Raw genomic sequence first — 19,580 nt, forward strand, 5'->3', positions numbered from 1 at the left:
ACCAGACTGGGTTATTCCACATTAGAAGCAGAAAAACACTTGTTGGCAAGAGATAGAGAAGAGCAAAAGTGACTTTATGTAAATCTCCACCACGAAGCACATAGGGTACCTCCTCCCTAGCTGATGAACCCCATGAAGAAAAAAAGGAGTACAGCTTCCAAAATCTCAATTACCCCCCATCTCTTCCTTCTGCAAGTGCCTCAGATCTTCTGGGTTGGTCTTTAGGACCCAGTGATGAATCAGACAGGCCCTGCCCTCCCAGAGTTCACCATCTAGAACAATAAAGGGTGATGGCCACTGTTGTCAGATGGAACTAGGGGAATGCACTGAAGAGTTCAGGGACACTTGAGTGAAGTATTGATGCATGACTGAGTTCATTAGCCAGATATAGGCTACAGGGAAGTCACTGCAGGGAATGTGAGTACCAGGAACAAAAACCCACCCAGAGGTGACAGGACACATGATGTCTTCAGAAGACAGGGGGAAGCTGGTGTGAGTGCTAGTAGTGAGCAGCAGCTGCACCGAGATTGAGAGAGGGTGACAGCAGCTGAACACCCTCAAGTCATCTTAAGGAGTTTGTTTCCAAGAGCAAGGAAAAGTCACAGAAAGGTTGTAAGCAGAGTAGCAACTTGGTCTTATTCACACATGTAAGTTACTAAACTGACTTTCATGTAGAGTGGAGTCTGAATGGGAAGGAGAGATGGAGACAGGAAAAGAGCAAGCAGGCTCATCCTGTGGACATAGAGAGAAGTGGGTGAATTTGAGGGTCACTAAGTTACAGAACTGGCAGAGGAAGGAGGAACTGTTGGTCCGTTCTTTCCATCCTGGCCAACTCTATGACCCTGCTTAGACTGACTTAACTGCCCCCTCCCCTGGGAGCCTTACCTGGCCTCACAGGTGGGGTCAGGAACTTGTTTTTTTTTTCCCCCTAAACATTTATTTTTTAGTTATAGGTGGATATATAGGTGGATATATATATGTATATTTTTATAAATCTTTCCTCCTTTTTTTTTAAGAGTGAGAGAGAGGAGAGAGAGAGGGAGAGAATTTTTAATATTTTATTTTTTAGTTTTCAGTGGACACAACATCTTTGTTGGTATGTGGTGCTGAGGATCGAACCCGGGCCGCACGCATGCCAGGCGAGCGCGCTACCGCTTGAGCCACATCCCCAGCCCTGGACACAATATTTTTATTTTACCCTTATGTGGTGCTGAGGATCGAACCCAGTGCCTCACACATGGCAGGCGAGTGCTCTACCTCTTTGAGCCACAACCCCAGCCCCAGGAGCTTCTTTTAGATACTCCCTCCATCCTAGTTTCTAGCTCAATGTCTTGCACATAGTAAGGAGTCAATGGCATGAATGAATGACATTTGTGAAACTGTACTGGCTCAGGGACCTAGATGTGTCTCCTAGCCCACTCTACGAGGTGGCCCCATTTGCTGTGCTTTGGGAGCCCCAGGTGTCCCTGGGATGGCCTTCCAGGATGAGAGCTATCCTTATGCAGAAGGGAGCAGCTCCCTCGCCTTCTCCTCCTTCCCAGCCTGGGAGACTTCCTGGATGATCTCAGCCGCCAGCCCCCCTCCCCTCTCCCCGCCCCTGTCTGGGATCTCCATCTGTAAAATGGATCTAGGAACAGTAGTTCTCGACAGAATTAACCCGACAGCATCTGTAGAAGTCGTTGGCCCAGAGCCTGGGCCAGATCTCGTCGGGCGCGGGCAGGGGCGCAGCTAGGCAGCGGGGGCCCTTCACGTGGCGGAGGCCTCCTGGCCCGGGGGCCCTGAGCCCAAAGGAATTTGCCTGGAAGTTTTCCACCGCAGCCAGGCCTTTTGGAGATTGTTCTGCGCTGGGCGAGGGGAGCCCCAGCCTTGATTTCTCCAGCAGCCCCGCGGGGCGGGGCTGGAGAGGGGCGGGCGGACAGAGGACACTGGCGGGAGAATGTGCGGAATGTGCCAGGCGCATCTACCTACCCCAGGAGAGGGCAGAGGAAGGGGGCCGGCCGAGGGGAGGGGCGAGGGGCGAGGCTCCGGGCGGCTGGAGAAAACCTGTTTGTTCTCCTGCGGGCGGAGCCCAGTCCGCGCCTCCTCGCCTCCCAGCGCGCTCCCCGCTGCGCCCCGCGCGCCCTACGCCTGCCGCCCCGCACTGCCCCGCCGGGCGCTGCCCACCCCAGGGAGCCCGCGCCCCGTGCGAGCCCGACGCTCCGCCTTCCCCACGAGCCGGGCACCTGTGCCAGGTAGGGCTGTCGAGTTGCCGTCGGATGCGGCTCTGAAGGAAGGCAGCGAGGGGCAAGGGGCCCCTCCCAGCTGGAGATGAGCCAGGGCCTCAGTTTCCCCATCCATAAGCCTTACCCTCTCCAAGCATCCCTCCCTCAGGGAGGCAGTTCCCTCAGGGAAGCAGTTCGCTTGGTTTTCTGTTTTCCACTGTCGAGTAAAGAGCCGAACAGGCAGAGAAGGCCAGCGTGCTGACTAGGGAAGTGGCCCCTCCCTGGCCTAGTCCCTCTGTCCTCACCCGTTCTGCATGAGACTATTTGATTGTTAGGGCATGGCGCGGAGAGGGGGGGCGGGCAGGGTATTCCAAGAGGTGGTTGCTGCTAGAGTCAGGAAATCTCAGATCCCTCAGTACCCTTGTCCATTTTCTAGGTGAGAAAACTGAAACCCAAAGACTGGCTCATCCTGAGGATCCCCTCACGGGCCTGGAGACTAGGGCAGGAAGCTGTCTGGTGGCTTGTGCTGGACATGTGCTGGGCATAGGGCGATCTCAGGGAGGGCAGTGGGGACTGGAGCTGCTCATGCTCAGACAGAAGGCGCCGAATCAAGTGTCTTTGAGGTGTTATCAGCCGGATCTGCAGTGGACCAGCTCTGTGGCTGGATTGTTTTGGTGGGAGCAGGGGGAGCCAAGAGGCTTGTCCTCTTTAGAAAGGCAGAGTGATACCTTGCCTCAGAGAAAAGCCAAAAGCTCAGGTCCTCGGTCTGTTCAACTGCTTCCAAGCTGCAGGCACCTGGGCAGCTGCATTGGTCCAAAGGAGTAACAAGGTAGACTACCTCTTACCCAGAGTTGCTGGGGGCTCAGATAAGGTAGGTGGTATGTGTGTGCCTGGGCTTTGGAACCTCTGAGGTGCTGTAGGAGCTGTGCTCTCTGTGGCCCATTTGCACATACCCTTGTCAATGTGAAAAGTGGTATAGGAGCATTTCAGGACCTGAAGCTAGCAGGGTGGGCAGCTCTATCTACACTCTGGGAACCTTGAGAGACAGTTTCTTCTATACCATCTGGCAGTGGGCCAGGTTTCTAACACTGGTTTTAGTCTTGCCTTGCTCTCATGTCCCTTCAGACTTCTGGTCTTGGCACCTGGATGGGCATAGGCAGCAGGGTGTCACAGGCTGATAGCCCTGAACAGTGGGGAGGCTCTAGGGTTAGAGTGGCCTAGCTCTATACCCACTGCTTCTTCTCTAGCTCACAAAGAGCTTCAGAAGAGACTGGGGGGGGGTAGTTTCCCACCTTTCCAGGGTTTCCACTGCTTCACCTGAAAAAACAGGGCCTGCCTGGAGGCCAGCACGTAGCTAGGACAGATGCTCAGACCAGGGGCAGCTTGGTGATTGTGCTTTCCCCTACCATCCCCAGACCACTCACTTTAGGATCTAAAGGAGCAGAGCCATCTCACCAGCCCTGCCCCTCCTTCCATCAATTCTCAGTTCCTGGCTGTGGCTCTGTACTCATGGGGTGGAGCTGACAGGTCCAGGCACACAGCAGGTGCATAAAATCTCTTCATATTCATGAGTCAGCGACAGAGGTGGCCCACGACCACATAGTGTGCTGTAGGTCTGAGTGGCATAAAAGCATTAGGGGCTTCCTATACCTAGAACAGGGAAGCAACCATGGCTGGGAAGGTCAGTGAAGTTTCCTGGAGGAAGGGGACTTGGAAGCAGAAGGAGGAACTCAGCAACTACAAGGTCAAGACAAGTGCATCCTTTCAGACTACTTGAGTCTAGCCTTCCCTGTATTCCTGAAAGACCAAAGTATGTTCCACTCAGAGCCAGGCAGTGGGGGCCAGAAGAGAGATTAGCCCTGTGCCTTGCCTGGAGGAGTGACAGTCTATTGGGAAGATGGAACACTCAGTGAGAACCTGCCATCTGAACTGAAGTGCTAGCAGTGATTGCCTCACTTTCTGCTCAGCTCAAGTTCAGATTCCATGCAAAGCCATCATGACTTGAGGGAGTGGTCTCAGGGGCAGCCAAAGCCTTCCCTCACACTCCCTCAGTGATCTTTGTGCTCCCACCTTTCTGTCTGGTTCCCCATAGCCTTCTGAATCCAGGAGGCCTAGGGACTCTGAGCCCGCAGCATTGTGCTGATATTGACCTGGCTGAGGTAAATATCAGCACCTGTTACCTGAACTGTCTTCAGTCGCATGTCAAGAAAATACCCCCAACTCTAATGCAGTGCATTCTGAAAGCCAAAGGCCTTCTTCTTCCTTTCCTGCTCAAACCTCCACAGGTAACTGATCCATTTAGTCTGGACCTTGCTTCAAGCCACACCCCATAAGATGCCAGGTCACATGTAACACTTCTTGCCTTCTGCTTGCTGATATATGAGGCTACCTTCATTGCCAGGCTCCTGGAGGCATGGGGTAGGACTAGAGCAGAGGAAAAGGAAAGTGGCTTTCTAGAACGCCAGCCCCCCATAAACCCCCCTGGTTGGGAGCAGATCAGTGGCTCTGAATTCATCCCCACTGTGCCCACGGAGGACCAGCTGATGCCAGGACATGGGAAGTGCCCTGGGGGAACTGGCAGTGAAGCAGTGGGATGCAGTGTTCAGCATCTTGCATCTAGTAGGGTGTGTGGTTTGTGAGGGCAGCATCTTTACAGCCTAGTGGATAAAAGAATGACCTAGAGGTCAGTCTGGGTTCAGACTCCAGCTTAGCCACCATGTAACTGTGCAAAGCTGAGAGTGCCACATGACCTCTTTAGACTTCGGTTTTCTCACTTATATGAAAGTGCAGCTGATGTCACAAGCAGCTAGGTGCCTGGCATAGACGTGGTGCCCTCTTAGGGAGACCTGCTGAGCCAGGACTACAGTGCCTTCCTCCAGGGTTGTGGGGGCAAGGAGGGGGGGGTGCTAGGTTGGGAGAAAGAAGCTGTTTGGGATGTATGTTCCTACCCGAGGAGAACAGCTTCTAAATCTCTGCTAGTTAAGGCTGGAGATGCATATGGTGTCTGCCCAGTTACATGATCTGCTACCAAATGCTGAATTTTCCTACTAAAGTCTGATTTTTTTTCTTTCTTTTCTTTTTTTTTTTTTTTTTACATTTTATCCCTAACTTTCTTATCTTGGATTAATTTAAAACTCACAGTCAGGGGCTGGGGTTGTAGCTCAGTGGTAGAGGTCTTGCCTAGCATGTGTGAGGCACTGGGTTCAGTCCTCAGCATCACATAAAAAAAGAAAGAAAGAAAGAAAGAAAGAAAGAAAGAAAGAAACTGTGTCCATCTATAACTAAAAAATAAATATTAAAAAAAAACTCACAGTCAGGCCCCAGTGGTGCCTGCCTGTAATCCCAGCAGCTACAGAGGCTGAGACAGGAGGATTGCAAGTTCAAAAGGCAGCCTCAGCAGGGCATGGTGGTGCACATCTGTAATAGCAGCAGTTTGGGAGACTGAGGCAGGAGGATCGTGAGTTCAAAGCCAGCCTCAGCAACAAGGTACTAAGCAACTCATTGAGACCCTGTCTCTAAATAAAATACAAAATAGGGCTGGGGATGTGGCTCAGTGGTTGAGTGTCCCTGGGTTCAATCCTAAGTACTACACCCCTGCAAAACCCAAAAAAACAAAAACAAAAAAAAGAAGAAAAAAGAAAAAGAAAAGTAAAACTCACAGAAAAAAAGATGTAAGAATAGTGCATGGAATTCTCAAAACCTTCCTGCTGCTAACATGCTGCCCATTGCTTGTGGCTGCTGAGGGCTCAGGAGGTGGGCAGGGTTGACATCAGTTCATTTTTCCAAAGGGAAACTGAGGCACAGAGAGGGACTTGCTCAAGATTTCATTTGAGGATCAGGAACAGAGTGATGCTAACTTCTCATGGATACAGAAGCATTTGGCAAGCACGTTCTGTGCACTTTCCCTGTTGGGCACTGGGCGCAGGGATGATGGAGAATTGAGAGGGCTTGGACAGGGAAGTGGGAAGGGTAGGTATGGGTAGAGAAGAGACTGGAAAAATGAAAGGACAAGAGGCCGTACAGGTGTCCTTCTCCAGGGCTAATGTGCAGACTCATACAATGAGGTGGGGAGGCCGGAAGGAATCTGCAATTTAAGCAGATGTCCCAGGGTATTTGGTTGCTGGAGGGACCCAGAGGCCACTTTCAGAAACACTGGGCTTTTCCTATGGGGAGTGTGCTCATTTTGCATCTCAAGAGGGAGTTGGGAACTAGGGAAGGTCCCACCTAGAGCAGGAACTGGGTAGTCTCTCACCCAACATCAATGTCAGCTGAGTTGCCCCTCTTACTACAGAGCTGTTCTTGGGGTTACTGACAGTGACCTGAGATGACTATGGAGCTCTGGAGCCACACCCTGGGTCCAGAGAAGAACTGGTCTCTGGGGCCAGTGGTAGACAGGCCCCAAGCTATTGGTACTGGCTGCTGGTGGTCCCCAGCCTTGGCCCTATCTGTGGGCACACTTTTGGGGCTAGATCCAGCCCCTGTGGTCTGGTCCCTGTGATCCTTGGCTCAGCACACCACTTTCTGATGACTAGGTCAGTTTCCCAGAGAGCTTGATGTGGCAGAGGGTTGCTATGGAGAGAGCAGGCACAAGGATTCCAATCAGAGGAACGGGGATCCCAGCTGAAAATGCTTACATCAGGCACTGCCTGGTTTAGACTGGAAAAAAAAGAACCACAACAAAAACCGAAAAGCAGAACTTGCTTCACCACTTCTGCCTGCGCGAGCTCCTACTCACTCTTTAGTACTTTAGGACCAGAGCCAAGGGCAGGCACATCCTCAGGAAATACAGTGCTCTGGCAGGGCCCCTCAGGGCTGGTCTCCCCTCCTCTGGCTCCTGTATGTCTCCCCAGCACCCAGCCTGGCCTGTAGCTTTCTGTAAATGCTTGTTGCAGAAAGGAAAATGTGACCTTGGGAAAATGCTTTCTCCTCTCTGAGCTTCCATATTCTTATCCAAAAAAAAAAAAAAAAAAAAAAAAAAAAAAAAAAAAACGGGGCACTGTGATAGAGGGAAGGGTGGAGTCAAGGGTACTCTGGGTCTGGGCTGGACTGCAAGGTGAGAAAGAGACACAAAGGAGCCTGGGAGGGGAGGAGGCTGCAGCCCTGCCTTGGGGCTGGGGGAGACATTTTGTTTGGGTGGGAGAGGGGAAACTGGGCAGTTCCTTTCCTTTTGATACTGACCTGGTGATCACCTGCAACTAGGATAAAAGCAGTTAGTTTTGGCCAGTGTTAGTCAGGGTGACTTCCTGTCACCAGACCTGTTCTGGCAAAGGCTGAGCAGGTATAGCAGTGAGAATGTGGGGCATTCCTGGGGTTAAGGGGAGAGGGAGTGACTTTGGGTGGGGCGGGCTTCTTGATTCCTAAATCTCCATTTGACCTCATTGGCTGCCTTGTCTGCAGAGGGGATAGCATCTCTGTGTGACTAGGATTGGCTTGAGACCTTGGTTCCCAAGGGGCAGAGACAACTGGAAATGTGTGGAGGACAGAGATATCAGGGCCTTGTGGGAGGGCCTCCAAGGTCCTCTGGGCCTCTGTTCATGATGAGGAGGTAGGTTCTAGCAGCAATGGGAATAGCTTGGGCCAGGGGTCCTGTTTGGAATGAGGGCACATGGACTCTGCCGTCCCCAGAATGTTGGCCTCATCTGTACTCCTCTACAAAGACCTCAGAGGGCTCTACCCAGCATCCCTCGCTGGCCATTGAGTCCCAGCCATTTCTGAGAAGTTGCTTTTATCCAGCTCTCTGAGAACCAGGATAAGTTCCAAGGCCCCAGGAGTGGCAAGTGGCTGTGGCCGCCTTCACCACCTTGGGAGGGAGCTGACCTGCCTTAGACATCTTCCTCTCTTGGTCCTTCCAGCACAGACGCCAAGAAGTCTAGATTCTGGGGTGTTGGGGGTGGGAAAGGGGGAGGTGAAATTCCAGACTTTCATGCAGAAGTCATTTACCTGTAAAGCACATTTACAAATACCACCCCCCATGCATTCTTTTTCCATATAACATTTTTTCCCTCTGCAACCCAAGTCTCTTCCAGCTCTTTTTTCCACTTGTGCTTCTCCTTCCTGCCTCCGCCTCCTTGGCCTCCAGGCAGGAGCCCCAGGGACTGGAGCATCACAGGCAGTTCATGTGCTCCAGCAAGAGGGGTCCAGCCTGTGGCTCCTGGGAGACTCCAGACGTGATCCAACTGCTCAGCAGTTGCTCTGGAGGACCTAGCCCTGCCTGAGGGCTCGGAATCTTACCTTTGAAGGGCCCCTTCCTCCTGCATTGCTGTAAAGACCCTCAGGATATCTGGGTCCCCTGGAGTGGGCAGCAGCAGAAGTGGGGGTGCTTCTTTTGTCCCCATCTAGGAGCAAAGAAACATATTTGCCAACTGCTACTGAGACTCAAGTGCAGGAGACTGGGAATCAGAGTGCCCCAATTCACAAGACCTGGCCTCAGGAGGCTGCTTCATAAAAGGGACATTTCATCATTCCTGATCTTTTGGCCCAGAGAATTAGGCTGGCTTATGTCAGCCTGGGTCCAAACTGAGTGGGCCAAATATGTGCCTGAAGAAAGAACTGGATGAGGGTGTCCAAGCGGAGGTTGGGGATTGTGCTCTCTGACTTTTATCATTCCTCAGCCTCCTCGCACTCCAGGCCTTGACCTACACCTGAGCCCCAGTGCCTTTCCCACTCATCCTAGCACATGGATCATGTGGGCTGGTCCTTGCACTTCCCACTGTAGCCTCTGGGGGAGTCTGTGCCACAGCCCAGGATTTCCCTATTATACTGGGTGCAAAGGCCTAAAGCAACAGTGCAGGATAAGCAGAGGGGCTGCTTTGAAGCCTACCCCTTCCCCACAAGACGAGGTGCTGGCATCAGGGAGCATTTTGAAAACAGGGCTTCTCTAAGGCCATCCCCTCCTCCTGCTGGCATAGGTTGAGTTTGGTAAGAAGTGGTGTGGGGGGTCGTCGGGACTTCAGTGAGGGAGCTACCTGGGCTGGCTGGGCTATAGGGCTCAGGAAACTTGGAGCCTCAGGCTTTTGTAAGAGGGCCAGGGTGACATATATATCAACTGGGATCTCCCTTGTAGATTTTCTTTGTTCCATTGTTTATCCCTGAACTCTTATCCAGTGGTGAGGAACCAAAGACTCATGGTGGGGAGAAAGGATTTGCCCAGGGAGACAAAGCTGAGATAGGAATGCAGTTTCTTTCCTACAGGCCAGCCATCTTCTCTGAGGTATTGGCACAAGCTGAGTCCATCTATCTCTATGAACAAATTCCTGGGAGACAGGGGCTTAGTGTCATTTTTCCACTGCCCTCAGGACCACACGGGACTGTGTATATTTCTGCTACATGGAAGGAGAAAGCCTACAAGCTTGTCCCCAGCCATATTCTGAGCCTCTGCTTCTGTCAGGGCAGATAAAGCTTTTGCCCCAGAGCCTCATGCAAATGCTTACAAACACAGTTTCCCTAAAACCTGGCCTGTAACTGGGCAGCTCAAGTCTTGATGACTTCATCCAGATGCCACCTGCTACATCTGTATTTGGCTACTGGACTGCATGCTCTTACCCTGTCCCACCACTTCCTCATGCCAATTCTTGGTCCACACCTAAGGACTCTACCCATAGTTGAGCTGTGTACTGTGGTTCTAAGACATAGACCTGTGTGTGATCCTTTAAGAGCCTGCCTGGCCCCTCTGAGGGCCTTGCAGAAGATTGGCACACATGGGGAGGTAGAGTTGGGCTCCCTTGCTCCTGGGGGTGCTTCTACACAATCTGCCTTTAGGAAAGAAGTTATTTGCCTTGCACCTCTGCCCTTGGCACACTTCTTGCAAGCATCCAACATCTATGCCGCCATCAGCCTCTTTTTCTTATGACAGTACTCTTTGGTTCTCCTGGACAGCAGTGCTAAACCTGTTTTGCTCCTCCTCCTTCCCACTTTATGTAGAAGGCCCCTCCCTGCCTGGCTGCCAGCATCCCCTCTCTATAACCTGGGATCCATCCATTCCCCTGCCACCCAGGTTGGGAGAAGGCAGTTATTCAGTCTTCTCTGTCCTTTCACCTGAGTCCTTGCCACAGAGAGCCCATGGCAGGATCTTATGGACCTAGGGGCTGGCATGGGCCTGGTGGGATTGAGGGCTAGCTATCAGTTGGGCAGGCCTAGCTTTCTTGTCCCTCCCTCTGTGTTTACTGCAGTTCTTTGCAAGAGGCCAGCCCATTCCAGCTGTGCCCAGGAAGTAAGGGGCTCTTTATCTTGGGTGTGATGGCATGGAGGCAGCGCAGAACTTGAGTGAGGGCCCCAGGATGGGGTGACCCTGAGAAGGCCACTAGGACAGATGTTCCTCTATGTACATACCCCCTGAGGTCCTGCTCAGCGTCCAGCAGGAAGAGGCCTGTGCTTGGTCTGGAGGCTGGCCCCTCGGACTACTTGATCTCTCTCCCTAGACACATGTCCCTTTTCTCCTGTGGTTTCCTCTTCCTTACATGTTTAGTATAGTATGATCAAGAATGGGGCTCAGCTGTATTCCTGAGCCAGGGAGCTGTAGGATATAAGAGGTCCTCTGGGAGTTGCCCCTGCCCCATGGGGAACCAAGTGGCAGGGGGAACTCTACAAAACTTTTTCTGAGTTACTTTTGGAGGCAGAGCATGTCCTTTTGAGGTGACAAGGTACCCCCTTCTGCTTCTCTCTCCATCTCTGTGTCCTCATGCGGCAGCCAAGCATTTGTGTCATTGCAGATGCCCCTGACGACCTCCAGTGGGCTTTAATCTGCATGTTACCTCCTGCGTGTGTCACTCTCATTCTGACTCCCCTCTGACAGCATATGATGGCATCAGACTTGCAGCCCCATTCATTGGTTCCTTGTCTCTACCTATCCAATCAGGGTGAGGGCCTCTTCCCTAAAGAAGCCACAACAGCAGGGAGGAAGGTGGAGAGAAAGCATGCTCACTGGCACTGAGGCTATCTGAATTCCCATCTCCCTCACCCAGCCCTGCCAAGGACACTTCCCCTGATTGATCCCTTGGCTACCTCTGAGCCTACCTGCCTCAAGAGATATCTGCATTGTAGGGCTTTGCTCAGAGTTGGTACAGAAGGGGTACTGTGTAGTAGGCCCATATCTAGTGGGGCTCCAGGGGTATGTCATGGGGGACAGCTGGTGTGGAAGGAGTCAGTTACTTGTTCCTTTGATCATCCAGGCGAGGCCCTGAGCAGTGATATGGCAGCTCTCAAAAGACCAGCGTCTTTTCCCAATCAAGGTAGAAATGTGGTCTATGGTGCTGAAAAGGTCCAAAGAATGGCTGAGTTGACTATAAATGTGCTGATGACCATGGGCTGTGGAGCCTTCCCTGAGTGTATGTGTGAGGTCAGGGCATGACGGAGGGGATCTTCCCAACCTGGTCAGCAGGGAGAGGAGCCTTCAGGGGGTATCATGTTCACTCTAACTCCATATGTCTCAGTGTGCCCCCTTGCATGATTGAGTGAAGAAGCTGCCTTTCTCCTCTGAGGGGTGCCTCTGCTGCCACTGCTACTGCTGCAACCACTGCACAGATCAGGTGTCCAATGAACCCCTATCAAGATCTGTAGATGCTCAAGTCCCAATGGAAATGTAACTGATGTGACACAGCAATCTGTATACGGGGTAAAAATGGGAGTTCATAACACACTGGAATCAATCTGTGAAATATGGTATATTAAGAACTATGTAATGTTTTGAACAACCAACAATAAAATAATAAAAAAAAATAAAAAATAAAATTGAATAGTATTTGTATACCCTATCTACATTCTCCCATATCCTTTAAATCATCTCTAGAATTTTTCTTATATAATGTCATTGTGTAAACAGTTGTTATACTGTTTACAGGAGGAAAAGGACAAGGAAAAAAGTTTGTGCATTTTCAGTACAGCATTTTTTTTTTTAGTGTTTTTGATCTGAAGGAAGTTCAATCCACAAATGTGGAACCTGTGGATATGGAAGACTGAGTGCTTATGAAGGCATGTTAAATACTCTGTGTATAAGTTGTAATAGCTTCCTAGTGTTTGCTTGATTGAATCAACTATTGGACTTTTAAATTATTGCCAAGTTTTCACCATCACACTCCACACTGGGATTGCCCCCTTCATGTGTACCTCTTGGTTTAACTTGTGCAGTTTCTTCCTTAGGTTAGATTGCTGCTGGGGAAACACTAGTTCACCTTCCCACCAATAGCATGTACAGGAGGCCCATGACTCCCCACTGTCTGAGTGGTAAGCCACCTATTTACCAAAACTGCTCACAGCTACAGCAGGAAGCTCCCAACTTCCACTAGGGCACCACCCTCCAGCAGCTGGGTGCTAGTCTGTAAAGGCTGGGTGTGAGGGGTGCCTGGATTCTGTCCTTTATGATGCTGCTGGAGAGGCAGGTCTTATCTGGAAAGACTTGGGTCAGCAGCTCTAAGGTGCTCAAGTCTGCATGGCTTTGGGACTTAGGGTGGGAGTACCCAGTAGGAGCAGGGTTGACTGGATGGGCTGAGTCCTTAGGGAGACGCAGGAGGAACTGGGAGGGCCTCAAGGTGGGGAACCAGCATAGGCAAGGATAGATGAAATTATTTTAGGAGAGATACCATCCAGGGACTCTGAGGTACCTGGTCTTCTTGAAGCACGATATTGGCATTGAGGAGGGCTGGTGAGTGAAGAGGCCAGATCAAGGGATTGATGAGTTTGCCTTCAGTCTTAGAAGCAGTGGGGAACTATCAGAAAGTGAGTGAGAAACAAGGACTGATGTGGCCAAGTGGGATTAGAGGCAAATGAGTGTTGCTGGAAGGAGATGCAGATGAAGGCAAGAGAAGCTGGGAGGAGGTCGGAAGTGATCCTGGCCTGAACCAAGGCTGGGGAGGGGAGAAACTGTAGAAGAAGCTGCCAGTTCTCTGTCTGATACATAGACACAAACCCCATTTGTCAATCCACCTGGCGAGGCTCATCACTTTAAAAGCTCCCAACCCAAAGAGCTGCCCCACTCTTTAGTGTACTTTGGCAGTGATCTTTCTGACTCTTCAGATTTAGTGACCCATCATAAAAGAAATCTGACTTCTGAGATGCAGCCAAGTCTGAAGGAGAGGAGCCGATGCAGAAGCATCAGCCCTGGTCTTTGGCAGATGTCCCTGCCCCTTTGGCTGGGGAGTTGCCAATGGCCCCTCTGTTTCTGTCATTCTGCACATGTGTGACTCCATCCTGATTGGAGAAGTAGCTTATTTGGTTCTGATTTGGCAGGAAACTTCTAGGCAACTAGGGAAACTAATGAGTTTCTGGGCCTAGTAGTGTGACTGGGATGGCTTCAAAAGCTGTGGATGACCTTCACCTCACTTGTAGGAGGCCCACAGAAGGTAAGGGATTCTCCAAAGGTTTCATAGTCAGTGGCATCAGGAGATGGAAGAACCAAGAGTTCAGACTATGTGGGCCTGCCTGCAGGCACCAACTCTACCACAGGCTGTGGGATGGGGACAACTGGACCTCTGCAGTAATAGGATCTCCTATGGAATGAGCTCCACTCAATAGAATTCTGACGTGGCAGCCTCGGTGCAGGGCTGGGCACGTGGGGCTCCCATTTGCCGTGATGAGGTGCTGTTCCTGGCATGCAGCAGGCTCAGGCTGCCTGGAGTGCTCTTTCGTTGTGGGAGAGCCAGCCCTTGCTGACGTGGTAAATTTGGTTTGCTCTTGGCCCCCTGCCCTGCCCCTTTTAGTGTGCCCCTGACTTCCACGGAAACATGTCTGGGTCCTGCCAGCTGGCACTTTTGCTGAGCTGGTCAGAGCCTAGCCCTGGAGGAGCCCAGAAGGTGGCAGACCCTGGAGAGGAAGGCTGCTCTGCCTCAGGATTATGCCAGCACAGCCAGCCCCTGCTTCATGTCCTGTCCATGTACCTGAGCACCCCAGCCCCTCCCTTGAGGCCCAAAGGGTCACCAGTGCCTGCCAAGAGCAAGAGCCAGACCCCAGCCTGGGCCGTTTGTCTCCCCACAGCGCTGGCTCACTCCCAGGCTAGAGAGCTCCTTACTCTAGGCCATCCTCTACGTAAATAAGCCTCATGACACTGTGAAGGCCTCTATGACACCACAGCCCTCCTTCACTGGCCCTACCTGCAGGCTAGAGAGGAAGCAAGGAGGGAGAACAGATCACAAGGCAGGTGTGGGCCAGGGGGTCAGTGGATGCCCTTGCCATATCTTCACATTCATCTGGTCCCAAGGGCCACTAGGACTTAGCAATGGGTCCCTAGGCTTTCCTCACTGTAGGTGGAGCCAAAACCTGAACAAAGAGGGTTGCACATCTCCAGACCATCCTTGTACTGATTGGAGATTGCTAACTATCCCTCTTCCAGCAGAGATAGGTTGAAAGTTCATGCTACTTGGCTTCTGTCCAAATGCCCAGGGATGTTAGTGATCTTTCCTGTTTTCATAGCAATCCCGAAAGGAAGATGTTTTAACTCCAATTTTACAAATGAGGAAACTGAGGCAACTCAAAGAGATTAGCGGACCTTTCCAGGGTCTCTCAGACAGCTACTAAGTGGTGAGGAAGATAATCCAATCCGCTGGTCCCCCAAGCCCTTGCTCTCCCCCAGGCCAACTGCCTGCCCTAAAGGAGTTCTGCCTGAAATGTGCGCTAGTTCCACCTTCTGAACCCCAAAGTGTTGACTGACCCTACACTGGTTTCTGTGACACTGTGGAGGCTCCCCTGATGCCAGATCCTTCCCAAACTCCCTGGGGCCAGACTCTGGCCATTAGCAATCTAGAAGGTTTCATGGCCTATCCTTATCAGACCACTGCTCCATGTTATCCAGGTGAGCAGCCCTAGGCAGACAGGAGGGTGTGCCACTTGGCAATGGCAGGTCCAGTGAGTACCTGCTCCTTGGCCACTGTCCTTCATTCAGGAATCCACCAACAATTGCCACCCCCAAAAGTCTGAATGATCTTGGTATTCTAGGGACAATATGGTTACTGGAATAGTCCATTTTTGTTACCATAATGATATATCTGAGGCTGGGTGCTTTATAAAGAAAAGATGTTTATTCAGCTCACAGTTCTGGAGGTTCAAGGACATGGTGCTGGTATCAGCTTGGCTCTGGTGAAGACCTTATGGCTGTTGGCATCAGTGTCAGGAGAGCATGTGACAGGAAGAGCTCCCATGGTAAGACAGGAAGCCAGAGTGAGATCAGGCCTGAGGCAAGCTTGCTCTTTGATAACAACCCTCTCACCAGAAAACCAAAAACAAAAAAACAGTGTCCCATGAGAATTACATTAACGTCTTCCTAGGGCAATACCCCTAATAACTTCATTGCCTTCCATTAAGCATCCCCTCTTAAAGGTTCCACTACCTCTTAACATTGCCACTCTGGTGGCCAACCTTTCAATACATGAACCCTTGGGGGACAAACCCCATCAAAACTGTAGTGTGACCCACAGCCATTACAGATGCATGAAGTGACAAACATGTGCATGCCTTTTTCTCAGGAGCCCTATTGACTCAACTGAGAGAGGACCTGCAGAGCCAGCACCATGAGTATCTCCGCTCTGGGAGGCAGCACCAAAGGTGAGGCCTGGGCTCCATGTATCCCACCCTATTCCACATGTTCCCCAGGAAGGCTGTGAGTGCGGCCTGGAAAACAAAGGGAGAGCAGCATATTGGGAGGGCTGGAAAGGAAGCCTCAGGGTCCTGGACATGGGATCCCCTTTTGAGGCTGCTTGGCCTTGGCCCTGCCAGGGAAGTCTTTGCCACCAGGCGAGGAGGAGCGCAATAATGTCCTCAAGCAGATGAAAGTACGCACCACACTGAAGGGGGACAAGAGCTGGATCACCAAGCAGGATGAATCCGAGGGCCGTACCATGTAAGTCTAGGAAGCCAGAAGGGATGGCAGCAACTGGGGCAGGTGGGGGTGGGTTGCAATTCATGGGGCCTGACCAGACCTGGGGATGCTGAGAGGCTTCCAGCATTTAGAGCTCAGTCAGGCCACATGGCCATAGAATATACAGGGAGGATGAAGTGTGGGAAAGTCAAAGCAGCTAAAGGTAAGATCTGAGCAAAGTCTAAAGATGGCAAAGCTCTCAGGCACTGGGGCATGTGTGTATACACACATCTGTGGAGGAAGGCTGGGGTAGGAGAAGGAGAGGTGAGAATGGTGAGGCACTGCAGGCATCCTTTAGGATGGAGACTGCAGAGTGGCAGGGGGCAGGGAGGTTGGGAGGCATTCTTTCAGGATCCCTCTTTCCCCAGAGAGCTGCCTGCAGGCCGGAATCGAGCCACATCCTTTTCATCAGCTGGGGAGGTCTCAAAGGCCAGGTAAGAGGTGGAGCCAAGGTGGCTCATAGGTGGGCCCTCGGAACTCACCTGCAGCATGTGGCTGGCCCTGTAGTAGGACAATAGGGGATAGATAGGGAGCCTAAGCTAAAAGGAGCATGAAAGACCTGTAGTGTATCATTTAAAATCCACAGGAAGGATGAGCTCTTCTGCTGTGCTTTCCTCTTGGGAAAGGGAGGGTAGGAGTCAATGGTCCAGGCTCCTGGCCTTGCTGTGGGGTCATAGGGCTAGCTGACACCCCTGAGAGCTTCCATGGATCCAATGGCTCCAGCTGTCAACTGGGATAGAAATTGTCATTCGAAAGAAGACTATTATTCCGTCTGCTCCTTCAGGGAATGAGATAACATCTCTGAGGTGCTCAGGCAGCTTTGAGTCACATGTGACTCACTCCTGCAGGGGAGGCTTATATGTTTGACCTCAACTGCCCCCAAGGTCATAATTCCAGCTGGTCAGTGGAACTGGCCTCTTTCTATTTTGAGGACTTTTCAATAACAATGTCCAGGGGGCTTTGAAGTGTGAGCTCATCCTGCTAGCATCTGGAGGAACTGATCATGAGAGAAATGGGAACCAAGAAATAAACTGGGTGGTCCTTGACCCAAACTGCTGGCAGTTGACAGCATGTGCAGAGCAGGGGATTTTCAGGTGGTGACAGGCAATGGCAGAAGCTGATGCATGGGGTGATCTCTGGTTATAGTCTTGCTCAGTGCCCTAAAACTGCCAGGTCCTGTGCTGGGCCCAGAGGCTATAGTAGTTATCAAGACCTAGGCCTTTTCCTGAGGGGAACTCACATTCCTGCAAGGGACATAGATACCTAACAGATGAATGCAAAAGAGAGAATTGTAAGTTGAGACAAGTATGGTGGATGACATTGATGAGTTTGAGAGTCATCAAAGATAGTCAACTTCTTATGGAGCTTTTTTACTTTGGAAGATGCAGTTCTCACCCAAGCCTGTGGTTTGGGGTATGTTTGGAAAGCACATTCTAGGGTATTGTGCATCAGGGATCAGAATGGTGCTACCTTGGAACTGGGGTTGTGGCTCAGTAGTAGAGCACTTGCCTAGCATGTGTGAGGCACTGGGTTCAATTCTCAGCACCACATATAAATAAATAAAGTCCACTGACAACTAAAAAGTTGTTAAAAAAAATAATGGTGCTATCTTGAAGTCTACATAAAGCCTGCCAAAAGGCCCCAGTCAGAAATGCTTGTGTGGCTGGAATAGGTGTCACCCTGTGTTCCTGCAACTTGGCCACCTCCAGGAACCTGTCCCTTCAAAGAGTCTGTAGGGATGGAGGATTCTGGGACTCTTTATTACCCTTAAACCTGACCCCACTGCTCTAACCCAAAGCCCCTCTATTCCTGGTCAGTGGTATCATCTGTCTTGAGTCCTTGTTTCCTTGCCCAATTATAAGGAAGACACTTAGGAGGTAGGTGCCTTTGTCTCCTATCCCTGAGCCTAGAACTTATAGTCCCCACCATCCCTGGAAATGGGTACAACAGAGTAAGTACCTTGGCCAGGAAAATGGGAGTGGCTACCTCTGCTCATGTGCGCTACACTGAGATACCTACCAGCCAGCCTACTTTGCTATAGGTGGAGACAGAATGAAGCAGGGAGCCTGAAGCCTCCAGCAAGGCCCTGCTTCACTTTGTACCTCCTTTTCCCTTGGCAGGGCTCCAAGCACAAGAGCTCCCACTGGCTATATCATCCGGTAAGTGACATGCACCTGCATCCCCATACCACCTGTGCTGCTCCTTGACTTCTCATCATCTCCTGGGTTCTCTTGTAGAGGTGTGTTCACCAAACCCATCGACAGCTCATCTCATGCCCAGCAGCACTTCCCCAAAGCCAATGGAGCTCCAAAAAGGTATGTCCATAGGGCACTGGCCAGTTGGCCACTGGGAAAGTGTGAGGGCCTGCTCCAGATCCATGGCAGAGATAGGGCTTCGCCTGTAAGCAAGGGGCAGCACCTATCCTGGCTCGCTCTGTTTACTGGGGCAGAAAGGCACAGGGAACATACTGGGAAAGCTGGGCCCAGAGTCCCCCTGGTTTGGCAGTTGGTACCTCGTACTTGCTGACCACATTGGGCTGTGTGCTTTAGTCTTCCTAGCAGGCTGAGGGGGCATATTAACTAAACAACCAGACATCAGGCAGAACTGGGGCTCCATTGGAAAGGAAAGGCCAAGGGGACTTGGAGCAGGAAGAAACACACAGGCAAGAACCCACTGGGTTTTTCTTTGAGGCTCAGTGGGGTCTGCCTATGGCAGGAAGGGCTGCCTACTCAGGGTGTCTGGCAGTACTGAATTTAAAAAAAAAGCTCCCAGTGACCCCCTGGGCCACCCATCTCACGCATGTTGGGCTGTGTAGGCAAATCTGGGGATAGGAATGGGATTTTGGGTGGGCACATGGAAACTCCTGGCCTTTGCAGCGCTGCCACTCTGGGGAAAGCAGCTACCACTGGCCCTCCCCGCCCTACCTCCTCTGGCTACAAGATGACCACTGAGGATTACAAGAAGCTGTGAGTATGCGATTTCCAACCCAAACATAGGACCTGCTGAGGATAGCTGGCCACTCTCCTGTAAGCACAGCCTAGGGAGAGCTAGTCTGACTGTCCCAACACCCCTGACAGTTGTGGCTGTGGCCTGGAGCCCACCAGGAGGTGACAAAGGCCCAGAAAATTGCATGACCATGCATAATATGTTTCTGATCTGAGGCAAAGCACAGTCTGCAGGAAGCTTCTAGGAGGAGTACATAGGTCTGGAGAAAGGATCATGAATTGTGGCTATGGGGCTGCTGCTGGCTGGTTGTATTTTTTGGGCATGCCCCTTATACCAGTCTGGGCCATGGACTCAGTCTGGGCTGTACTGGGCTGGGAGCCCAATGCTCCTTGGGATGCTGCTGGCTCTAGCAGCCTATCAGTGTGGGCATTTTGTGCCTAAAGCTGAGTTATTTCTTGGGTGTAATTCTTTGGCATCCCACACTGGAGCTTTCCTTGAGGTCCCTTTCAAGACTCTTACCCTGCATGCCAGGGAGGGGGGCTCTGGACATAGGTTCCCCAGAGGCCCCACATTTTTATATTATTTGTCCTTTG

General features: G+C 51.5%; 1 protein-coding gene across 3 annotated transcripts in view; it reads left to right on the forward strand.

The window, feature by feature from the left end:
• Positions 1-1,921: 1,921 nt before the first annotated feature.
• ZNF185 (zinc finger protein 185 with LIM domain) overlaps positions 1,922-19,580 on the forward strand; it is a 63,178-nt gene continuing 45,519 nt past the window's right edge. For 2 of the 3 annotated variants that reach the window (XM_081277619.1, XM_081277620.1), the window contains exons 1-7: positions 1,922-2,231; positions 15,650-15,728; positions 15,900-16,023; positions 16,410-16,475; positions 18,162-18,200; positions 18,279-18,356; positions 18,918-19,007. In XM_081277619.1, coding sequence (XP_081133745.1) covers positions 15,695-15,728; positions 15,900-16,023; positions 16,410-16,475; positions 18,162-18,200; positions 18,279-18,356; positions 18,918-19,007 — 431 coding nt within the window. In that variant the 5' untranslated portion in view covers positions 1,922-2,231; positions 15,650-15,694. The remainder of the gene's footprint in view (positions 2,232-15,649; positions 15,729-15,899; positions 16,024-16,409; positions 16,476-18,161; positions 18,201-18,278; positions 18,357-18,917; positions 19,008-19,580) is intronic. The other variant, XM_081277621.1, reaches the window with a different exon arrangement.

This window comes from Spermophilus citellus (assembly GCF_964194105.1).
Source record: "Spermophilus citellus genome assembly, chromosome: X".
Lineage (NCBI taxonomy): Eukaryota > Metazoa > Chordata > Mammalia > Rodentia > Sciuridae > Spermophilus > Spermophilus citellus.